The 19578-nt window shown below is 41.8% G+C and overlaps 1 protein-coding gene across 1 annotated transcript in view; it reads left to right on the top strand.

The window, feature by feature from the left end:
* LOC310879416 (AP2-associated protein kinase 1-like) overlaps nt 1-19578 on the top strand; it is a 44683-nt gene that overhangs the window by 21213 nt on the left and 3892 nt on the right. The window contains exons 12-19 of the mRNA XM_083794085.1: nt 6-371; nt 1034-1188; nt 2222-2454; nt 2561-2650; nt 3209-3517; nt 4219-4326; nt 10075-10209; nt 11412-11525. Of these exons, the coding sequence (XP_083650211.1) occupies nt 6-371; nt 1034-1188; nt 2222-2454; nt 2561-2650; nt 3209-3517; nt 4219-4326; nt 10075-10209; nt 11412-11525 (1510 nt within the window). The remainder of the gene's footprint in view (nt 1-5; nt 372-1033; nt 1189-2221; nt 2455-2560; nt 2651-3208; nt 3518-4218; nt 4327-10074; nt 10210-11411; nt 11526-19578) is intronic.

Raw genomic sequence — 19578 nt, forward strand, 5'->3', positions numbered from 1 at the left:
GATAGGCAGGGCAGCCAGTAGCAACAACAGGAGCAGAGAACGCGACCCCTGGCGGAGGAGTGTCGTCTGATGCCCCGCCACAAGCACAGCCCACTGCCCAGCAGGTGGTTACCTCGCCCTCTGTGGCCAGCGCTGTGCCCATGCAGACTCCATCAAGCCCAGCGCCACCCCAACGCCCAGCTCGTCGTAAGGGGGCTGGCAACGCTCAGCAGCCAACTGCCCAGCCTTCTCCCATCAAACATGCCTCTGGTCAGACCTCTGCGGTCCAGCAGCAACCTGCTCCCCAGCAGCAGGTTGACCAGCCATCACATGCCCGCGTCCAGTCCTGCTCCACCGAGATAAGCCAAAAAACAGCTCAGACGGAGAAGACGGTAACTTGACCTGCTCATGTCTGAACCTGCAGCGTCAAACACTGCCTAAAATTACCCTCCGCATTTCCACCCATTATTATAGCATTTACATCCTTTTATTGAAAGCATTGACTAAATTGCTTGTCTTTATCAATACTTTCATTATCATGTTGTCATTATTTTAAGTGCTTTGCCTCGTTTTTTATTAGCCAATTACCTAATTATTGAGAACAGTTACAATCAGTAATCTAATTACAGTAGTACACCTGACATTTTTATGGTTGCTCCTTTATGGTTCTTCTTGCTTCTGTGTTGCTTCTGTGTTTTCCTTCCTCCAAAACAGTTGATTGTTTGTCATGACTGTGAGGTTTTAGTCATGGCATACGCCTTTTATCTGAAAACACTCACTGTGAGAAAGGTGGAGGAAAATAACACATTGATGTGCAAGCACCAGCCATCCTAGACTCACACATCATCAGTCTCTAAAAACCCTTCGCTCAGCTAGAGACTGATCCCCAGGCACTCCAGTGTTAGACTCACACGTCAGTCTCTAAAAACCCATCGCTCAGCTAGAGACCGATCCACCAGGCACTCCAGTGTGAGAATCACATATTCAAAGTGCATGGCATATTCACTAATGATTTGTTCTTTGTGTTCATGCAATGCTACTCCTCCTCAATCAGAGCCAGAGTCCACCTGCTTCCCCAAAGACCGCTGAAGTCGGTGGCCACAGGCGCACCCCTAGTGATGACACGCAGAGTGCTGTGTTTGCAGCTCCAGGGAATGAGTCTGCTGCACAACAAACGCAGGGAGCTGCTGGAGATACTTCCCTCAGTCAGTGAGTAACACAGTTGGTGGTGCAAGATCACCACAAGTTATTTTAGATCACTGTAATTTTGGTTATCCAAGTCTAAATGTATGATATCCATCCAAAGTGGTTAAAAATGTATTAATTTATTTCCTTTTATGTTTTATTTATTTTGGTGCCCCGACCCTAAGAAAAGCAAATGATTAGGCTTGGCCAGATTTACAGTATACAATTTTTGCCCCAGCCAAATCGGTGTTTAGACTTTATGTAACTTTATGTAACTTTATGTAACTTTTATGTAAATGTATGTAACTGGGGGAATCTGCCACAAACTGGAAGAGGTTTTAATGGGACTTATTCATAAAATGTACAAATATTTCCACAAACGGCAGTATCATTTGTGAACCAGCACGGGTACACGCACATTAAGTCTGATCCACCTTTTGTCAAAAAAAAGGAATACACACAGATTTTGAATATCTTATGTAAAATTCCGAACGTTAGCTTATAAATATGTTCTATGATTCAAAATCTATGACGATAAATATAAAAAAATGCATAAATATCAAGTCAGTTTCAGTCAATTATTTCACTGTTATTTGTTAAAAAATGTATTGTGTAAAGTCAGTCTCTCATAAGATACACATGATCTTCAGTACATGACGTTAGGGGGGCGGCGGTGGCTCAGGGGTAGAGTGCCTGGATGGTAACCGTGAGGTTGCCAGTTCGAACCCGGGCTCCCCCAGAGTTACTGTCGAAGTGTCCTTGAGCAAGACACTGAACCCCTAATTGCTCCCGATGTGCTAGTTGGTGCCTTGCATGGTTTCCGCTGCCATCGGTGTATGAATGTGTGTGTGAATGGGTGAATGTAATGCACAATCTCTGTAAAGCGCCTTGGATAAAGGCGCTATATAAATGCACCATTTACCATTTACGTTACTAGAACAGCCCCTCCCTTTTTCAGTCATGTAAAAAAAGTATATACCGGTACTCCGGTAGTAAAGTATATATTATATATTTGTACACTGCCCAGTTGTCATTTCCTGGGTTTTTCTTTCTCTAGGCCACTCAGTGGAGTTCCTCCAAATATCATCCAGCCTGCTCAGCCTGCTGTGTGTGATGTCGAGCAGGATGACGGCACAGCTGTGAGCAGCACTGTACCTGTACCTGTACCTGTACCTGTACCTGCTACCGACACCCCGACACAGTCTGCCTGGGATCCCTTTGGTGACGACAACTTCTCTGGCCTCGCTGCAGGCCAACTGCTTGCCAGTGATTCTGACAAAAAGGCTGATGGTACGAGATGTGTATATATGCTTGTGTTTATATCATTTAAATGTATTTATTTATTTAGTCCATTTGATGAACAGTATTCAACGTAGACTTTTTTTTTATTGAACAGACAAGCCTTCCGAAACTAACAAAACATCCTCTGAGGAGTTGATACCGGGCCTGCAGTCATTTCCTCCTGGAGAAACTGTCCAGCAAACTGGTGAGTTTAACATAACAGTCCCTTTAATATTGCACAACTTGCCTCACAGTGGGATAGATAGGGGGGGCGGGTGCTCAGATCGGAGAACCAATAGGATCCACCGCCTGTTTTCAGCCGGCACCCGCCCCCCCTAGACCAGAAATCACACTGGCTGGGCCAGGCTTCTGGAATTTATAGATAGATGCTATAAATTAAACAAACGCTTTTGTGTACATGCAATGACAATGTTGGATTATATTTATGCAACAAATTGTGATACAACATTGCCAGTAAAATTTTCAGGCATCACTAGAGGATTGCAAAGCATTTAATTTATTGACTGAAATATGCCTTCCTGCCCGTTTTATGGCCACAATATTAACGTTCTTGTTCAGACAGAAAATCGTTTAATTTATACTTAAGCCTGATATGTACTTGCACGCCAGGGTTGCACACAGAAAATAGCACATCTACAAGCTCACAGAATGTTGTGCTGTGACACGTGTGCTTGTAGATCAGCTATTTCCGATGTGCCACACCCGCACTCAACTAAGTATGATATGAATCACTGCTTTCCAGTTGAACGACCATCTGCCCTTATTGACATGGACATGGGAGGCTCCCTTATTGATGTGGACACAGGACCCTCCCTCATCGATGTGGACACAGGACCCTCCCTCATTGATGTGGACACAGGACCCTCCCTCATTGATGTGGACACAGGACACTCCCTCATTGATGTGGACACAGGACCCTCCCTCATTGATGTGGACACAGGACCCTCCCTCATTGATGTGGACACAGCTGGACCCTCCCTCATTGATGTGGACACAGGAGCCTCACTGTTGGTTGTTCCGGATCCCTTCAGTGAACTCTCAGACACACCAGGTACAAATCACTGTCTTTGATAGAAAGCAATTCATGCATTGCATGTAAAGAAAATGCATGTAAAGCATATGACTTATTCAGTATATGACATATTCAGTCTGTGGTCCCCGGCCCTACGTGCTTCAAGAGGTCCACCATTGTTCCGGTGTATTGTTACACGAGAATGCCTCCCAAGCTGGCCTAAATGACTACCACGGCACCCATTAGCGCTGAGTCGCTGACCTCAGTGGTCATAAAGTGCTTTGAGAGGCTAGTAAAGGATCACATCTGCTCCTTTCTCCCTATCATTTTAGACCCACTACAGTTTGCTTTCCGCTCCAATAGAACCACTGGCAACGCCATCTCCCAGGTTGTACATGATCCCACCTTGACAACAACAATGAGGGGAATTTGACAGTTCGCTATTCATTGATTTCAGCTCTGGCTTTAACACCATAGTCCCCACCAGGTAGGCCAGCAAAGCTGGCAGACCTGGGACTGTGTACTGGATACCCATGATGCTGTGGCCAAGAACAGCCCAAATAAGTGTTCTAGTGCATGCACCTGAGCACAACTCATTCACATTGCCATTGTGTTTACAGTGCGCCCGTCTTATATGTTCCCAGGTTCTCACAACAGAGACGGATTGGAAAACACGATTTTCAATGGACAGGATCTTTAATTATTTTGTTTCCCTATATTCTTTTCATCCTGGCCCTTAGGGAAGCTGATTGAAGGACTCAAATCTCCTGACACGTCTTCACTTTTGCTCGCTGACCTTTTGTCACTGGCTGACCCCTTTGCTGGTGCTGTGGAAGAGTCTACAAAAGGTAAAAAAAAATTCTGTATTTAACCACATTCAACCTAGCGTCACTATTTTGGTTATGTAATTTATATGCGAAATATCTATGTAAAAATGTCCATAGTCAAATCTGTCATTCGGGAAGTATATAGGGCTTCACTGATTAATCCTCTGGACATAATTGGATGCTGACGGGTTGACTAAAAAAGCAAATGGCCCGGCCTACAGTGTGCCACTGAGTCACTCCATAGAAAAGTATGGAAACAGCTGACACACATGCACACATAAAGCAGCACATTTCATGTAGGCAGAGGCTTAAACTGTAAGTAAATATATTATTTTTATGTCAGTGAATATCTGGTGCATAAGTTGGCTAATCAACATACCTAAAACACTACTTTAAAATGCTAAAAGAGTGATAAAATGCGCCTATGCTGTTTTAGTAGTGAATGGCGCCACACACAAAGCCAGGTATTGTTAAAAATTGTAAGGTCCTTGTTCAAGTTAAGATTTCCCAATTCCCATGGTTTTACTCAATGACCTCTAGTCTGAGGGCAGTACTGCTTATTGCCAACAGACATGTCACATGGTGGGTTTGGAAGTATGACAGAGCTGTGGAATTTGTACAACTTGAGCTAAGTAACAGGCGTATTGGTGTGCGGAGCTTGGCACGTTGCGGAAGTCGGGTATGACGATGGTGTGGAAAAATCATATTTTGCAGCTTCTGATAACTAGCTGGTCATCCTCCAGCTTCACACTTTACAGGAGAAAGTGTATTATTGCACCATAGCTCATGCAGACAGGCAAGTTTATGGAAAATAAAATACTAGAGACAAACTGACGATGTGCAGTGTCGTTTTTATTGGCCGTCACATATTATATATATTATATACAGTTTTTAATACCGGCCAGTGTTTTATTCATTAGTCGTTGAAAAGTGGCTGGTGCGTTTCTCAACCCGAAAGGCATCACAGTGTATTGCAAAAAATTATCGGGGGTCACAAACGCTGAGGCTTCGGACGCACGGGGTGTTAATGGCACCGCCCAATACCCTTTCAGGAGATCAAGTTTTGTCACATACTGTGCAGCTCCCACGCGATCCACACAATCCTCCATACGCGGGAGGGGAAAAGAGTCCGACTTTGTTATTGCATTTATTTTCCTGTAGTCCGTGCAAAAACGGACGGTCTGGTCAGGTTTAGGCACCAATAAACACGGTGAGCTCCACGAGCTACTACTAGGGACCGCATAACCCCGCTCCAATAGGTATTCCACCTCCTGCTGCATTAACGCTCTTTTGGTCGGGTTAACCCGGTAGGCATGTTGTTTTATTGGTCTATGCTCCCCCACATCCACATCATGTTGAAGCACTGTAGTTTGGGTGGGATGGTCTCCAAATAACTCCAAGTGGCTAAAAATTAACTCACTAATATCATGACGAGCTTCCTCAGGCAAGGGCGACAAATGAGCGTCTACATTTTTCAAAATTTCAGAGTTTTTCAATCTGGCGCATGGCATCGGTGTGCTGCCCGCACCCAGTCCATCTTCCTCCGGTCTATATGCACCAGGCGCTACATTAACAGTTATCACCGGCATCACCATCGGTGGAGATGAAACCTCCTCTCCATCCCGAGAAACGTATTTCTTTATCATGTTGACGTGACATAACCGAGATTTCTTCTTTCGGTCTGGGGTGCTTATTACATAGTTATTATCACTGATTTTTCTCTCGATTAAGTAAGGGCCGCTGAATTTGGCTTGCAGGCACGAGCCTGGCATAGGCAACAATACAAAGCGCGTTCGCCCGGTTGGAAAACTCTGATCACTGCCTTTGTGTCATACTGCATTTTAATTTTTCTCTGTGCCCCTTCAAGGCTTTCTCGGGCTGTCTCACAAGCATTGTGCAACCGCTCTTTAAATGTACTAACATAATCCAAAATGTTATGACTGGGGTTCGGTTTATCTGCACACCATTTTTTTTGCAATAACCGCAAGGGACCCCGAACAGTGTGACCAAAAACCAAATCGGCTGGACTAAACCCCAATGATTCCTGAGTGGTTTCCCTCACTGCAAACAACAATAAAGGCAACCCTTCATCCCAATCTTTTATGTGCTCCAAACAGTATTTCTTCATCATGGACTTTAATGTCTGATGAAAGCGTTCCAGCGCCCCCTGTGACTCTGGATGATACGTATGCACTAGAGGTATTGTGTTTTACACCCAATTCCAACATCACTTGAGCAAACACATTAGACATGAAATTACTGCCCTGATCACTCTGAATCCGTTTTGCCAATCCAAAAGTAGAAAAAAATGTAATCAAGGTTTTCACTATGTTTCGTGCCTGAATATTCCGCAACGGAATTGCTTCGGGGAAACGAGTTGCGGCACACATGATCGTGAGGATATACTCATTACCCGCTTTAGTTTTAGGCAGAGGCCCAACACAATCAACAATTACATGCTCAAACGGCTCTCCAATCACGGGAATGGGTTGTAATGGAGCCGGTGGAATAACTTGATTGGGTTTTCCCACCATCTGACAAACATGACATGATCGACAAAACTGAGCGATATCAGACTTTAATCCAGGCCAAAAGAAATACCGGAGGACTCGATCATGTGTTTTCCTGATCCCCAAGTGTGCGGACAAACCATGATCATGAGCCAAACTCAGAACCTGAAGACGAAATGGTTCCGGCACAACAACCTGGTATACAGAGTCAACCTCATTTTTACACCAATTACGAACAAGTACCCCATCATCTAGCAAGTATGTGGCAGAATGGGGTATTTCTTTTGATGCCCCGACACTTGAAAAACATTTACTCAGTGTGCTATCATCCTGTTGTGCTTTAATGAGCTGTGGTTTATCCACTGACAAACTTAACTCTGCTTCACTAGGTAACGAAGTCACAATTGTATTCTGCGTTGGTTTTGCCACATCATCTGATATCATAAATGTATTTGTGAGATCCACCGCCTCACCATGTTTACGAGACTGCGCGAGCGTAATTGCGCACAGGGAACACCGTCGATTCACACACCCCAGGAGCTGGGCCACACGGAACTTTCAATGGAGTTCCAACGATTTCTAAAGGAGGAAATACACTTCCGCCAGCCAAATCATTTCCGTGGATTAACGTTACCCCAGATATGGGTAATTCGGCACGCACACCCAGTTTTACCGGGCCAGAAACCAAGCCAGCCAGCACCGCCGCAGCTGATACAGAATTGACTTTTTGTTCATTCAAATACACAACAATGCTCTCGGGCACGCGGTTTTTGAACTCCTCCAACAATATCAATTCCCGCATTTCATCAACATTCTTCACTTTGCTTGCCTGACACCATTTGTCAAACATTACCTCCTTCTCACGCGCAAACTCCACGTATGTCTGATTGGCAGTTCTTTTCTTATTTCTGCCTGTAGGCCTCCGGGACCAACTTATACACTCGTTACACAGCCGACTTCACCACTTCATATTTTAGGCCCTCTTCTATAGGTAAACTGGCGCATACCTCCTGCGCCCTCCCTACCAGCTTACATTGCAATAGTAATGCCCACATTTCTTCTGGCCATTTTAGGGCAGTGGCAATGCGCTCAAATGTATTGAAATACGAGTCCACCTCACTTTCTCTGAACTGGGGTACCAATGCAATGTGCCTACTCATGTCAAAGTGTCCCTTAGTGGAACTGGACGGATGGGGTGTTATCTCACTGGCAGCCACGGGTGGTGACCGCTCCACTTCCAACGCTCTCAATTTTAGCTTCATCAGCTCCACCTCTAGCTCTCTGTTACGAGTCTCTGTCTCTTTAATGCGTAAATGCAACAGAAGCTCCTCTTTGTCTGTGCGCTCTATCGCGTGGCCTGCTGATGTGTAGCTTATGTTGGTTAGGAGCTGAGCAGCACGGTCTGCCTTTGCGACATCACTTGGCTCCTCCGTTCCCTCGTGTGTCGACACATTCCGTGCCTCGGCCCCCCCGCTACCATGAAATAACCCCCGCTTTTCCAATTTCTCACCGAGCATATGCTTCAAGTCATCTTTATTTGCATTGAGTGGCACCTCCACCCCAAAGAAATTTACTAGCAACAACAAGTTGTCCTTTGTACACCGGTCTAATTTTTCCCTTGAGGGACCCTTCTGAAAATCCTCCATATCAAACGACTCCATAACTTTACCAAAACTGCCAACCAGATATATGAAGGTAAAAAAAAAAACGCACTTACCCAATGGAAAAAAATGAATTTGTTTGGAAACGAGCCCCCATGTGATGTCTCGGCATATGGGGAACCGAGACATCAGGTGTGGAAAACCGACCTTCCCAGCTCCCAAGAAAACCGCCGTCCAAACAGTTGACTTTTAAATATTTTTATTTTTATTTGTTCTTCACTTCAGGCCATCGGGTACAAAATCTCCAAGGGGCGGAGGACTGAACAAGAAAACAAAACTAGAACGGAAAAGTGAATACTTGCCTAACATGAACCCCAAACGAAATACAAGTGCTAACCTCCCTGTCAGAAAACATATACAAACGAGAAAACAAAAGATCAGCCCCCCTCCCTTATCGTTAGCTGAGAACCCGCTAGCGCAGTAGCCTTTGGCAGGAGGCCATTCAAGTCGGGCTGTGATCTGTCAGTTACATTCTGAATCAAGCGGCACAGGTTACATTTAGCTACCTCTCTATTCAGGCTACACAAGATACAAAGGGCTAGAGCTAACAGCAGATCGGACGGGTTGGGAGCCAGGAAGGCACGGGTTCGCTGTCGCCGCCTCTCTGACAGCCCTTTAAACTTGGCGTCTTCCTCTGTGCACCAATCCGGCGAGGCTGTGTCTTTTCCTGGTCCTCCCCCTGTTACAATCATCCACTCACACCACGACACGCACGCGAGCCTGCACACACAGGCACGCGCGCGCGCGCACACACACACACACAGACTGTCACACACAGGAGAAAACACTGTCCGCCTTCCTCTGCATAACCTGTAATATCATCACACATATATTATGTGTGAATATTTTGGTTACTCATGCCATAATATACATTGGATGTTGGACAAATGCAAATGTTATGGCCTCACACATTGACTTGCAAAGTGCTTTGCAATGTGCTTGCAATGTTTGTCTGACCCCACAATAATTCATCTTCCCCTCTTATAGAACTTTACTAGACTTTGTTTTCTTCCTCTGTGTCATAATTTAAGTCATTATTAGAAGAAGCTTTACTATTAAAGTGGTATTGGTACAATATGTCGTGTGTAACAAAAGGTGCTAGGGGTGGTTGGCCTGTGATCTTGCAATGCTGACAGTTACCTCTACTCTAGATGGCAGTAAGTTATTAATTTTCAGATGTAGGTCTGACAGATTTCTGTCAGATCAATGTAATTTGCACTTGTACTATTTATATTAAAATATTTCATATTTTGTGATGTTCCACCTACATGAACGAACACATCTAACAAAAACAGAAAGATGAATTTAAAACACCGTTTCTCGACATACTGTAGGGTCCAGGGACCACCAGGGGTAACTCTGAGAGGGTACAAAAGGGAATTAAGTGGACCCATAAGGGTCCATTTGGATACTTTCCGAGTTATATAAACACTGAGGATTTTGCAGTGTAAATTGTGGTCCCAGAGATTAAAACAAATGTTTCAAATGGGGGTCCGTTGCAGAATGCATATCAAACCGAGGGTTCTTGAAATGAAAACGGTTGAGAATCACAGATCTACACGTGTCCTCTTTTGTGCTTCTTGTCTTTTCCGTCTCAGATCAACTGAATGCAGAGGACTCTCTTCTAGACGGCTCTCTGATCTCCTGCCAGCCGGCCCTGCCGGCAGGGAGCAATGTCACCTCCTCTGCTGCCTGCGCTTTGGATGATTTCAGCCTGTTGTCTGGAGACCCAGGTAATTCCTTAACCACGTGCACCCTTAGGCCTGACTCACACGTGCACAACAGATTGATGTATAGCTGAGGCATGAGACTTATTGACTGATGCAAGCTCGCAATGCATTTCCAATGGGAGTCACATGGTTTGACACAACATTTGCGTTGTATGAGGGGGCAGTCGAAACGCAGCCGAAAGCCGTACAACAAAAATGTTGTGTCAAACCATGTGACTTCCATTGGAAATGCATTGGGGCAAGATGTAAACAAACCCTTTCATACATGTAACATGCATCAATGTTGTATGCTAGATGCGAAGGTGTGAGTCAGGCCTTAGGCCTGATGCGGTTGCTACTGTATAACAACGAAATGTATGTTTTGGCCTTTATTCAAATGAGCCATGGCCATTGGCTCATAGATAGATTTTCTGCGTTTTTGAAAAACACATTCTTTGACATCTCATCCTGGCCTCGAGTCGAGACATAATGTACGCCACTTGGCTGGCGTACGGTACGTAGAATTTCTCCTCTGCATTTCCGATCCTAACTATTAGGATGGCTGCCATTAATTTAACAGCAGTCGGGGAGCAGTTGCTTCCACTTATAAGGAATTTACCACAGCAGAACCATCTGTAAAGCTTTAGCGCCTGCATGGGTTCCCAAATATCCCTTGCCTCTAGCTGTGGCTCCCCTATTGTGAAATGGCTTAAAGAAATGAGCTAATATAGCAATCTACAAGCTCACAACACTTCACTATGCATCTCAGTGCATCGCATTGCAATGTCTTGTGAGCTTGTATGTTATTTTAAAAATATATATTAACAATGACATGCCCAAAAATAGGGACGCCAGGTTAAAAGAGGTTAAACTTGTACATTATTCTTATGCAGTGAATTTGAATTGAGACAAATGATATATAAAAATTTAAAAAGTATTCAGTATATATCTTTCTTTCTTTCTTTCTTTCTTTCTTTCTTTCTTTCTTTCTTTCTTTCTTTCTTTCTTTCTTTCTTTCTTTCTTTCTTTCTTTCTTTCTTTCTTCCTTCCTTCCTCTACTTTACAACTACAGTAGCTCCCCTGGCAGCCCCCCTGTGCCCCCACTTTGAAAACATGTACTTCAGGCAATGAAATCATTGCCTCACTTGTGCCATCTAAAGTCATCTAATGTCTGTCATCACCTTACCGTGGTTCTAAGTCTTATTTTCTGGTTAAATCCTCTGCAGACGCCTCTCTCCTGATCTCAGAATTGGAGCCCCAGCAGACCAGTGTAGAGGCAAGCACAGAGGATGAATTCGATCCCATCCCAGTCACAGGGCGAAAGAACTCTGCTTCCCAAGGTAAGTCTTGACAGCCTCACAGAACTACAGGTAGGCTGTTTAGATTACGTTTTTCTTTTCCTATCTTAGATTTGCATCAATATTTCAATTTCCGATTGTGTGTGTTGTGAATAGACGGAACTATAAACCAATGTATCTGTTAGGGACACGTTGGATTTCAGGTAGTTGCACAATCGTTAATTATAATGCCACTGTACATTATTAAAAATATTTTCTTCCACTGAGATTTAATTAACCCATTTTGGGGCGGGAACCCCTTTTGGTGTTATGATATGATTTAGCTATTGAAAAATAGCAGATCTACAAGCTCATAGCGCGCCACCGAGTGGCGCACTACGAGCTTGTAGGTCTGCTATTTTTGAAAAATCGAAGAACGACTGACATGGAAACATAGCTTTTTCTGAAAACTGTCAGGATGTAGAAGACATTTTTCTAATCTGATCTCAGGTCAAAATGGGTTAACGGTGGTTTGAGGCCATTAGATGTAAATAGACATTTCTTGCCTTTTCCTTTCTCTGTCTTTCTCTCTCTCTCTCCCTCCTTCCAACCCTTTGTTGCTTGTTGTTGTGCCTCTCGCTCGTCTGCTTTCCGTCCTCTGTTTGCCTGAATATTTCCTGCCTTCCCTTCTGTCCTCCGGCCAGTTTCAGGAGGCCACTCGCGCAGTAACAGTGGTGGCTCTGAGTCCAGCCTCCCCAGCTTGGCCCGTTCCCTGCTGCTGGTGGACCAGCTCATCGACCTGTAGATGGCGCTATAGAAGCTGTAACTTTGGATCTATAGACTTGCATTAGCATAACAGCAATCAACACTGTTCTCATAACTACCTTGTTGCAACTAGGGCTGTCACCATCATACCATCACACACACAAATGACAATAATTTTAATTTTTGGCATCGTTTTTGGCATTGAAACTTTGGATCATATAAATAGAAATTACATTTCTACGTTTTGACTTTTAGTCTTTGTAAAGAAAGATTGTACAGGGCAGATATGACAAATAAGTTAAATATACAAAGAATAGCCAAAACCAAGCCATATATTTAATCATGTATATTATGTTATGAAAATTAAAATGTGAAATAGTGGAAATGGCGATCTAACAAATCGCACTTTTGTGAAAAGTTAATAATAATAATTTCTACAGATGAATGGAAACGATTCTGATGATGATTAAAAAATAATTGCGATCTGGCGATTATGTAATAATTGTGACAGGCCTACTTGCAACCCCTGGCTAATACCCTCATAACAATTCCTGCAGTAGAATTGTCACAATCCTCTTTGAGTGCTTTTTTTTCCATTCCTACCCTTTCCACAAATCTTGCATCTGGCTTCTCTTCATCACCCACCTATCCCACCCCGTCGTGCTCACATCCTCTCTTTAAAACCTCTGTATGTAAAGTATTCGCTCCTATGGCAAAAGTGTGGCCAATGCACTAATATCATCCTTTTACTAACACTAACCATTTCATTACCTTCTCTAAATCAAGGCTGCGATCCAGCCGTCTCATCGTCATTGCGTAGTGGCTAACCGCAAACTAGAAGAATATCATTGTTGCGATGTACTAGGCTAGGCATAGATAGATGTGGTTGTAATTATTGTCATGTACATAGATTTGACACCTTTTTGCTTTAAAAAAGAAAATTGGTTTTCCAATGAATAATTTGCACATCATCAATTAATTAGGTAAAACTTGGAACCATTCAACCATAGAAAAGTAAAGATATCTGTTGGTCTCCAGCTGTAGCAAATGTTTTTCAACTGGCTTAATTTGCACGGCAGTGTACATGTTGTGTCTGTCAGGGCTGCTGTTTGTATCTTACTCTATATTGTTATTGACTTTACTTAATAAGATGGATCAAATATCGTAGACAACTTAAACATACCATAAGTAAGACTGAAAAGAATAATAGTATGCCGTCGTTCAGTTAAATATTGATAACCTAAAAACGGAACACCACCTGCCTCGCGTCGTACAATGGCGTCCCGTGCCGACTATTGCTGATCTACAAGCTCACAATGGGTTACGATGCGCAGTGCATTGCCATCTTGTAGATCGGCTATTTTTGACAGGACGCCATCACACCACTGAGTATAAATCATGCTCTACTCCCGCCAGACTAGTAGAAATGAGTGATTAACACAGAGGACCACACCATCCTCTGCTTGAAAGGTTGTAGGGATAAGCTGCATATAAATAGTTTGAGGGAATGCAGAATTAATCAAGTGAATTACCGCCTGCCCTTTAAGATTGGAGGGTTTGGCAATAAAAATGTAAAAAAAGCGTAACAAATACTCATCAAATCCTAATCCTTTTGGACCCGTACATTACAATTACATTTAGCCACTGCGGCTTAGAGCTTGAATTGAATTTCTATTATGTCAGCACACAGCCAATATTGTTAGACGAGCACTACTGTCTAATTTTGTTATTAAATGACATCCAGTCATTTAGTAGAGTTTATAACAATGCACCATATTGGTTGGAAATGCATGCAGTGTCATGGAAATGCTATGAATAGCCAACAGCCTGATAGGAACATGTTACAATTAATTATCTGTCATATGACGGTGTTGGGCAAGTTACTCAGGAAGTGTAATAAGTTACTCTTTTACTTATTTGGTAATAATAACATTACTTATTACTTGGTTTCAAAAGTAATTAGTTACTTGTTATATTACTATAATATATATAGAGAGTAATTTATGCAGATTAGTACCTTATTTAATATACAGTAATCACTGTTTTGTCAAATTGTATTGTAATTCATTACACTACTTGTTACTGGGGAAAGTAGTAATATTACCCTAATATATTACTAATAAGTTACTGCCCAACACTAGACCATCAGGTCGGCATCCTTTGGCACTAAGTCGGTAGACAAAATATAATAGAAGCGTCTTAACCCATTCTGGGCATTTAAGCATTATTTAAAACTTCAACTATTGAAAAATAGCAGATCTACAAGCTCATAGCGCCACACCGAGTGCAGCGCTACGAGCTTGTAGGTCTGCTGTTTTTGAAAAATCGTGAAAATGTGGCACAAACCTTGGAATATTCTTTCAGAGCGAGCGATTTTAACTCAAATCTTCGCTTCTTGGGGTGCCCCCGGAACAACATATTTTGAGATGGGTCGGCGGTCCTTGACATGAAATATTGAGTGATATAGGCCTAGAAACATAGGTGTTTCAGAAAACTGTCAGGATTTAGAAGACATTCTTTTAATTTCGACGTCGGGCCTAAATGGGTTAATTTCATCTAGTACCATCATATCACCCCCCTTTAGACTGCACCTTCTTGCACAGCCATTCCACAGTGTGCATCCTACATTCCTGTCATTTGTTTACTCTGAGATAATGTAAATATCTATCTGCAGTCCCTGCAGGCTCTGATCCATTGACCATATGATTGGTTATTCTCGTGTACATACAGTATAAAGTCATTGTCTGTTTTGTCTGTCATAAAGGTTTACTTGTGGGCAAAGTGATGAAAATGAAAAAAATCTATATATAATATAAATAAATTCATAGTTTCCTGTTAATAAATGTTAATATAAATAGAGTGTTAGAGAATGAATGTATGAAATACATATTAGTCTATAATAAAAATTATGATAATATTATCATTGAAGACTTATTGAAGAATTCTATATCTTATTCCTCCTTGTGAAATTGTGTGTTTAAGATTAGTTTTTTCTTCCCCCATATCATACCAACTCAGAACAGCAAAGTATACAGTTGACAATCCTAGTCTTTGCCTAAATTTGGAGATTAGGTTTTGTGTTTTATCTCTAATTATTTTGTGGAAATAAACGAGCCCATGTCATGTTGGTTTACAGCTACTATTATGTAGACTGCTGAAAGTTTTTATTTGTAAAGAAACGTTTGATTGTTTACTGCGCAACGGGAGCTCAGCCTGGTAGCTAGATTAATTTCGTTGTCATTGTTCTACAGTGGCAAAACTACAAGTTTGCTGAAATTGTACTTTGTAAGCCTATGCTTTCCTTTTTAGCAATCACAGAACCCATATCAAAAAGCATGACAGTGTTGTTGAATGTTATGTCAATGAGTGTTTGTGTACAGTGTTATGAATATGATAAGTATGTATGGAGTAGTTGCCAGAGTTGTCGGATGTGTTTTACAGTATCCTACTTGTGTTGTCCTTTGCTGCAAATACGGCAACAATGTGACATTGACATTTAAATCATTCTTTGAAAGCACAGGCCCTCGAAATTCTCTCAGGTAGTAAGTTGCATCACAATCTCTGAGAATTTGACATATTGGCTTTATAGAGCTCCAGTCTTAATGTTGTTTGGAAGTGTGTGTACATTGTAAAATCTTGTTAATATAACCGAGTGTACAAATGAACCCCTATGGGCCCATTTGGGTCCCATCTGTACACTTGCAGAGATATATTGGATTTGACTGTGTACTAAAGTTGACTGACCCAGACAACTTGTGTTACTGATACAATTTGTGAGGCTCTCATGCTAAGCATGGTACAGTCTTCAAGGGCAGCATTGCCTTTGAAAACGTTGCTTACGAGAGCGGGGGGAGTCATTCACAATGGTCCCTCACTGATACTATAATATCGTACAGTATGTATAGTATAGTATAGGACTGCAAGAAATAAAATAAAAATCTGCCTCATCTGCAGTAAAGTTAAAAGCAAGGATTGCAAGGCATCAAATCCAATGTCATTGCATTTTATTATTATTATTTTATTTTATTTTTGGTAAAAATGTTTTCCCCCCCCATCTGCAGTTGCTTTGGGAAGTGTAAATCTCCAAGCAATTTTAACTGTTTGCACATTTTGATGTGCTAAATAACAATTTAAATTGTGATTGTTTTTGTGTCAGATGTGCGTGAAGTTCTCTATTTCAGAATTCGAGAAGGATTTAAAATATAAATCATACTAAATAATTACTATTTGTTTCCATAAGGATTAATTGCCACAGGTTCTATGGTTAAAGGGATATTTCACTTAAAAAATGTATCGTCTACTCAGGCGTATGGGAACACCCCAGACAGTTTTGTAAGTTGCTTGACTCAGTAATTAGATATTTGATATTAATTTTAGCTGCCCCGCCCCCTTCCTATACAAACCCATTATAGCTTCAAACTCAATTTTAACCATCGAAAACAAAACACCCATCCTTTTGTCTGTTGACTGATCTTGTTCTAATACGTGAAGGGGCATTTCATTTACTATTTTCATTTATTTGTAATAATTGATTTTGATGTTTAGTCTCCTCCGGACTCCAAAATAATTATTAGAAATAAATGAAAACAGTAAGTGAAAAAACACAGCCCTCTCACGTATTAGAAGGACAATATCAGTCACCAGAAGAAAGGTTGGGTGTTTTCGATGAATCTATCATGGTTAAAATGGAGTTTGAAGTTATAATGGGTTTGTATAGGAAGGGGGCAGGGCAGCTAAAATGAATATCAAATATCTAATTACTGAATCAAGTATCTTAAACTGTCTGGGGTCTAAAGTGAAATACCCCCTTAATGTTGTTTTTAAACAAGAGTTATTCACCGTTTTACTACATTCGGTACTACATTCTGACGTGTACGTGGAATGAAAACTGTAATTTTATGGATGGCAATAACCCCTATAGTCCCCATTTTGTTCACAAACAAACACAAATCTACTGAGGAGGGAGTATTTGGGGTAGATCTCACCCAAAAACAATCCAAAATAAATGTATAACACATCTAAACTGCATGCCAAAAGCTAAAATTGTTATTTTCAAAAGCAACTGTTTCTCAGGCTTATGTAGATAAAAAGATGTGTGTGCAACGGAAGGCTGTTCTCATTCTTCTGCCTCCCAATCCTTTCCACTGTACAGCCCAGTCATTTGCAGTTACTGTTTGAACCTATGCAAACCCTTAGTACTCCGCCGTATGTTGGTGACACTCGCCGGGAAATATCCGATCTACAAGCTTGGCAATGCATTGCGTCAACGCATTATGAGGTTGTAGATTTGCTATTTTCGGCGTGTGATACCATCGCACAAAGAAGTCTAAATTGGGCTTTAAGCTTAAACCCTGTAGGCACAAATGTGCTGTTCTGGAGGTTATGCCAAGCAGGAAGAATAGTCCTTATGTATAAAAGAAGCCCCTTATGTTTCCCCGTTGTTCTGCCAAAAGTAAAAAGCTGTCAATTACCTGATACTTATGAGTGTTTCGAGAAAAAAAAAAATCTGTATGGCACCCAAACCTGCGTCTAAGCTGTGATATTGTGTGCTCCTTCTATTTTTGTGAGATGAATAAAAAAATAAAATAAAAAGGGATGGCAAATAAAATACAAATGTGAATGTTAACGTACTGTGAGTATTAATTGTCATCCATTTTTTCCTTTTTTCACAAGTGGTAAAGCTAAAGGTAAACATTGTCATCATATCACGGATGATCACACACAAACATACTGTACACACACGCACGCTCGCCCCGCATTCCTAATCTGCTTTTTTTCGTGTTCAATTATGTACAGGCTGTCCAAAAACAAAACAGTTGTTTCATAGCAGAATATAATTTTGCCACACTGTTTTACTGTTTTGCAACAGACAAATAGGATAGGAACATAGGGACCTTCAGATTAAATATTATGTAATTCAGTCTCGATCTCGGACTTAATGGCCAGCCGGTGACATCAGTCTATGACTATGTATGAAATCTGGGCAAGGTTTCAGTCTGACCTCCTTTACTTCCATAATAAAATCTAAGCAGCAAAATGATCAGTCCAGTGTTTTGCACAGACAGAGAGACAGACAGACATACAAGTCTTGACCCTCTTCTCGGCTGGCCTCTGAGTAGCCATATGCTGTAAACATACCATTATCACCCCCACCTATTCTGGATGTTACCACGGTATGTGACCTACAGTACAGCGATGGGGCCACGTGGACAGCAGATAACAGTAATGTACGTACCAGGTAGGAGCAGACATTGGCCCCATCATTCCTCTTTGCCTGTCATCTAGGCCAGTGGTTTTCAAACTTTTGTGCCCAAAGCGCACCAAAGGGCAAGTCAAAATCTCAAGGGACACATGTATTCATATCAAAAGTATAGCCTCTATTATTGCTCTATTATACCTCTGTAAACTTTTATTATTTGTTATGTCAAATGAAAGTTGACAAACTACATTAACAAAATAATTCAGGAATCTATTGAATCTTTGGAAGATTACATCAAACCAGACGGGTCACGAATGCCTCCGTATTGGGGAATGAGTGATACGGCATACTTTTAGCATTTGAAGCATGACAAGAGTTACAGGCTGGTATAGAACCATTAGGCCTATTTGAAAAAAAATGGTTTGAGTGTCTTCCATGGTATCCTGGAAACAAAGGCAAATCTGCCAATGCAATATATATAAATAGCACTGAGCAGATTAGTCTGGTTGGTTGTGATTGGATTTAGCTCCCCCTGAAGTTGTGGGGCACCAATTGGTAAACCAGTATGCAAAATTGGGACGTGTTTATCACCAGAGGCATTTATTTTAATCCGCCACTTGGAAATGCAGCTTCAGCACAAAGATTCCTGACTAATCTAACTAATCTAATCTACGCAGTGATATTAGGCTGGCCATGCCAGGCTACTTAATGCACAAAACATTTGATGCTGATCAGTCCAGTGGTTTGTGCGATTAGCTCCAGAATCACACACACACACACACGGATAGGAGTAAACATCATGACCTTGTCTCACGGCACACCAGTGTCAGGGCACACTGCTTGGGAACCACTGATCTAGGGAGGCTACAGTACTTCCAATGTTATGTTCCGTCCCAGAATGTGTCTGCAATCTTAATCTAAAGTATGAAAGGACTCTTAAATGAGCTCTATTTTATACTTTATGCTGTATGACGTTGTCAGTCTACAATGATTCGCTAATTTTGCTATTTGTTTTTAAAGGTTTCGAAAACTTTGACCTATGATGACACATGCCTAATAGAGGGATGATGTGGATAAGGTCACATGTTTGTTGTCTATGATAAATGCACATGTTGCAACATGTGATCACCTCAAGAGGGCGCTTGGGTGTCA

Source organism: Protomyctophum parallelum (genome assembly GCF_964188405.1).
Source record: "Protomyctophum parallelum genome assembly, chromosome: 21".
NCBI classification, from domain to species: domain Eukaryota; kingdom Metazoa; phylum Chordata; class Actinopteri; order Myctophiformes; family Myctophidae; genus Protomyctophum; species Protomyctophum parallelum.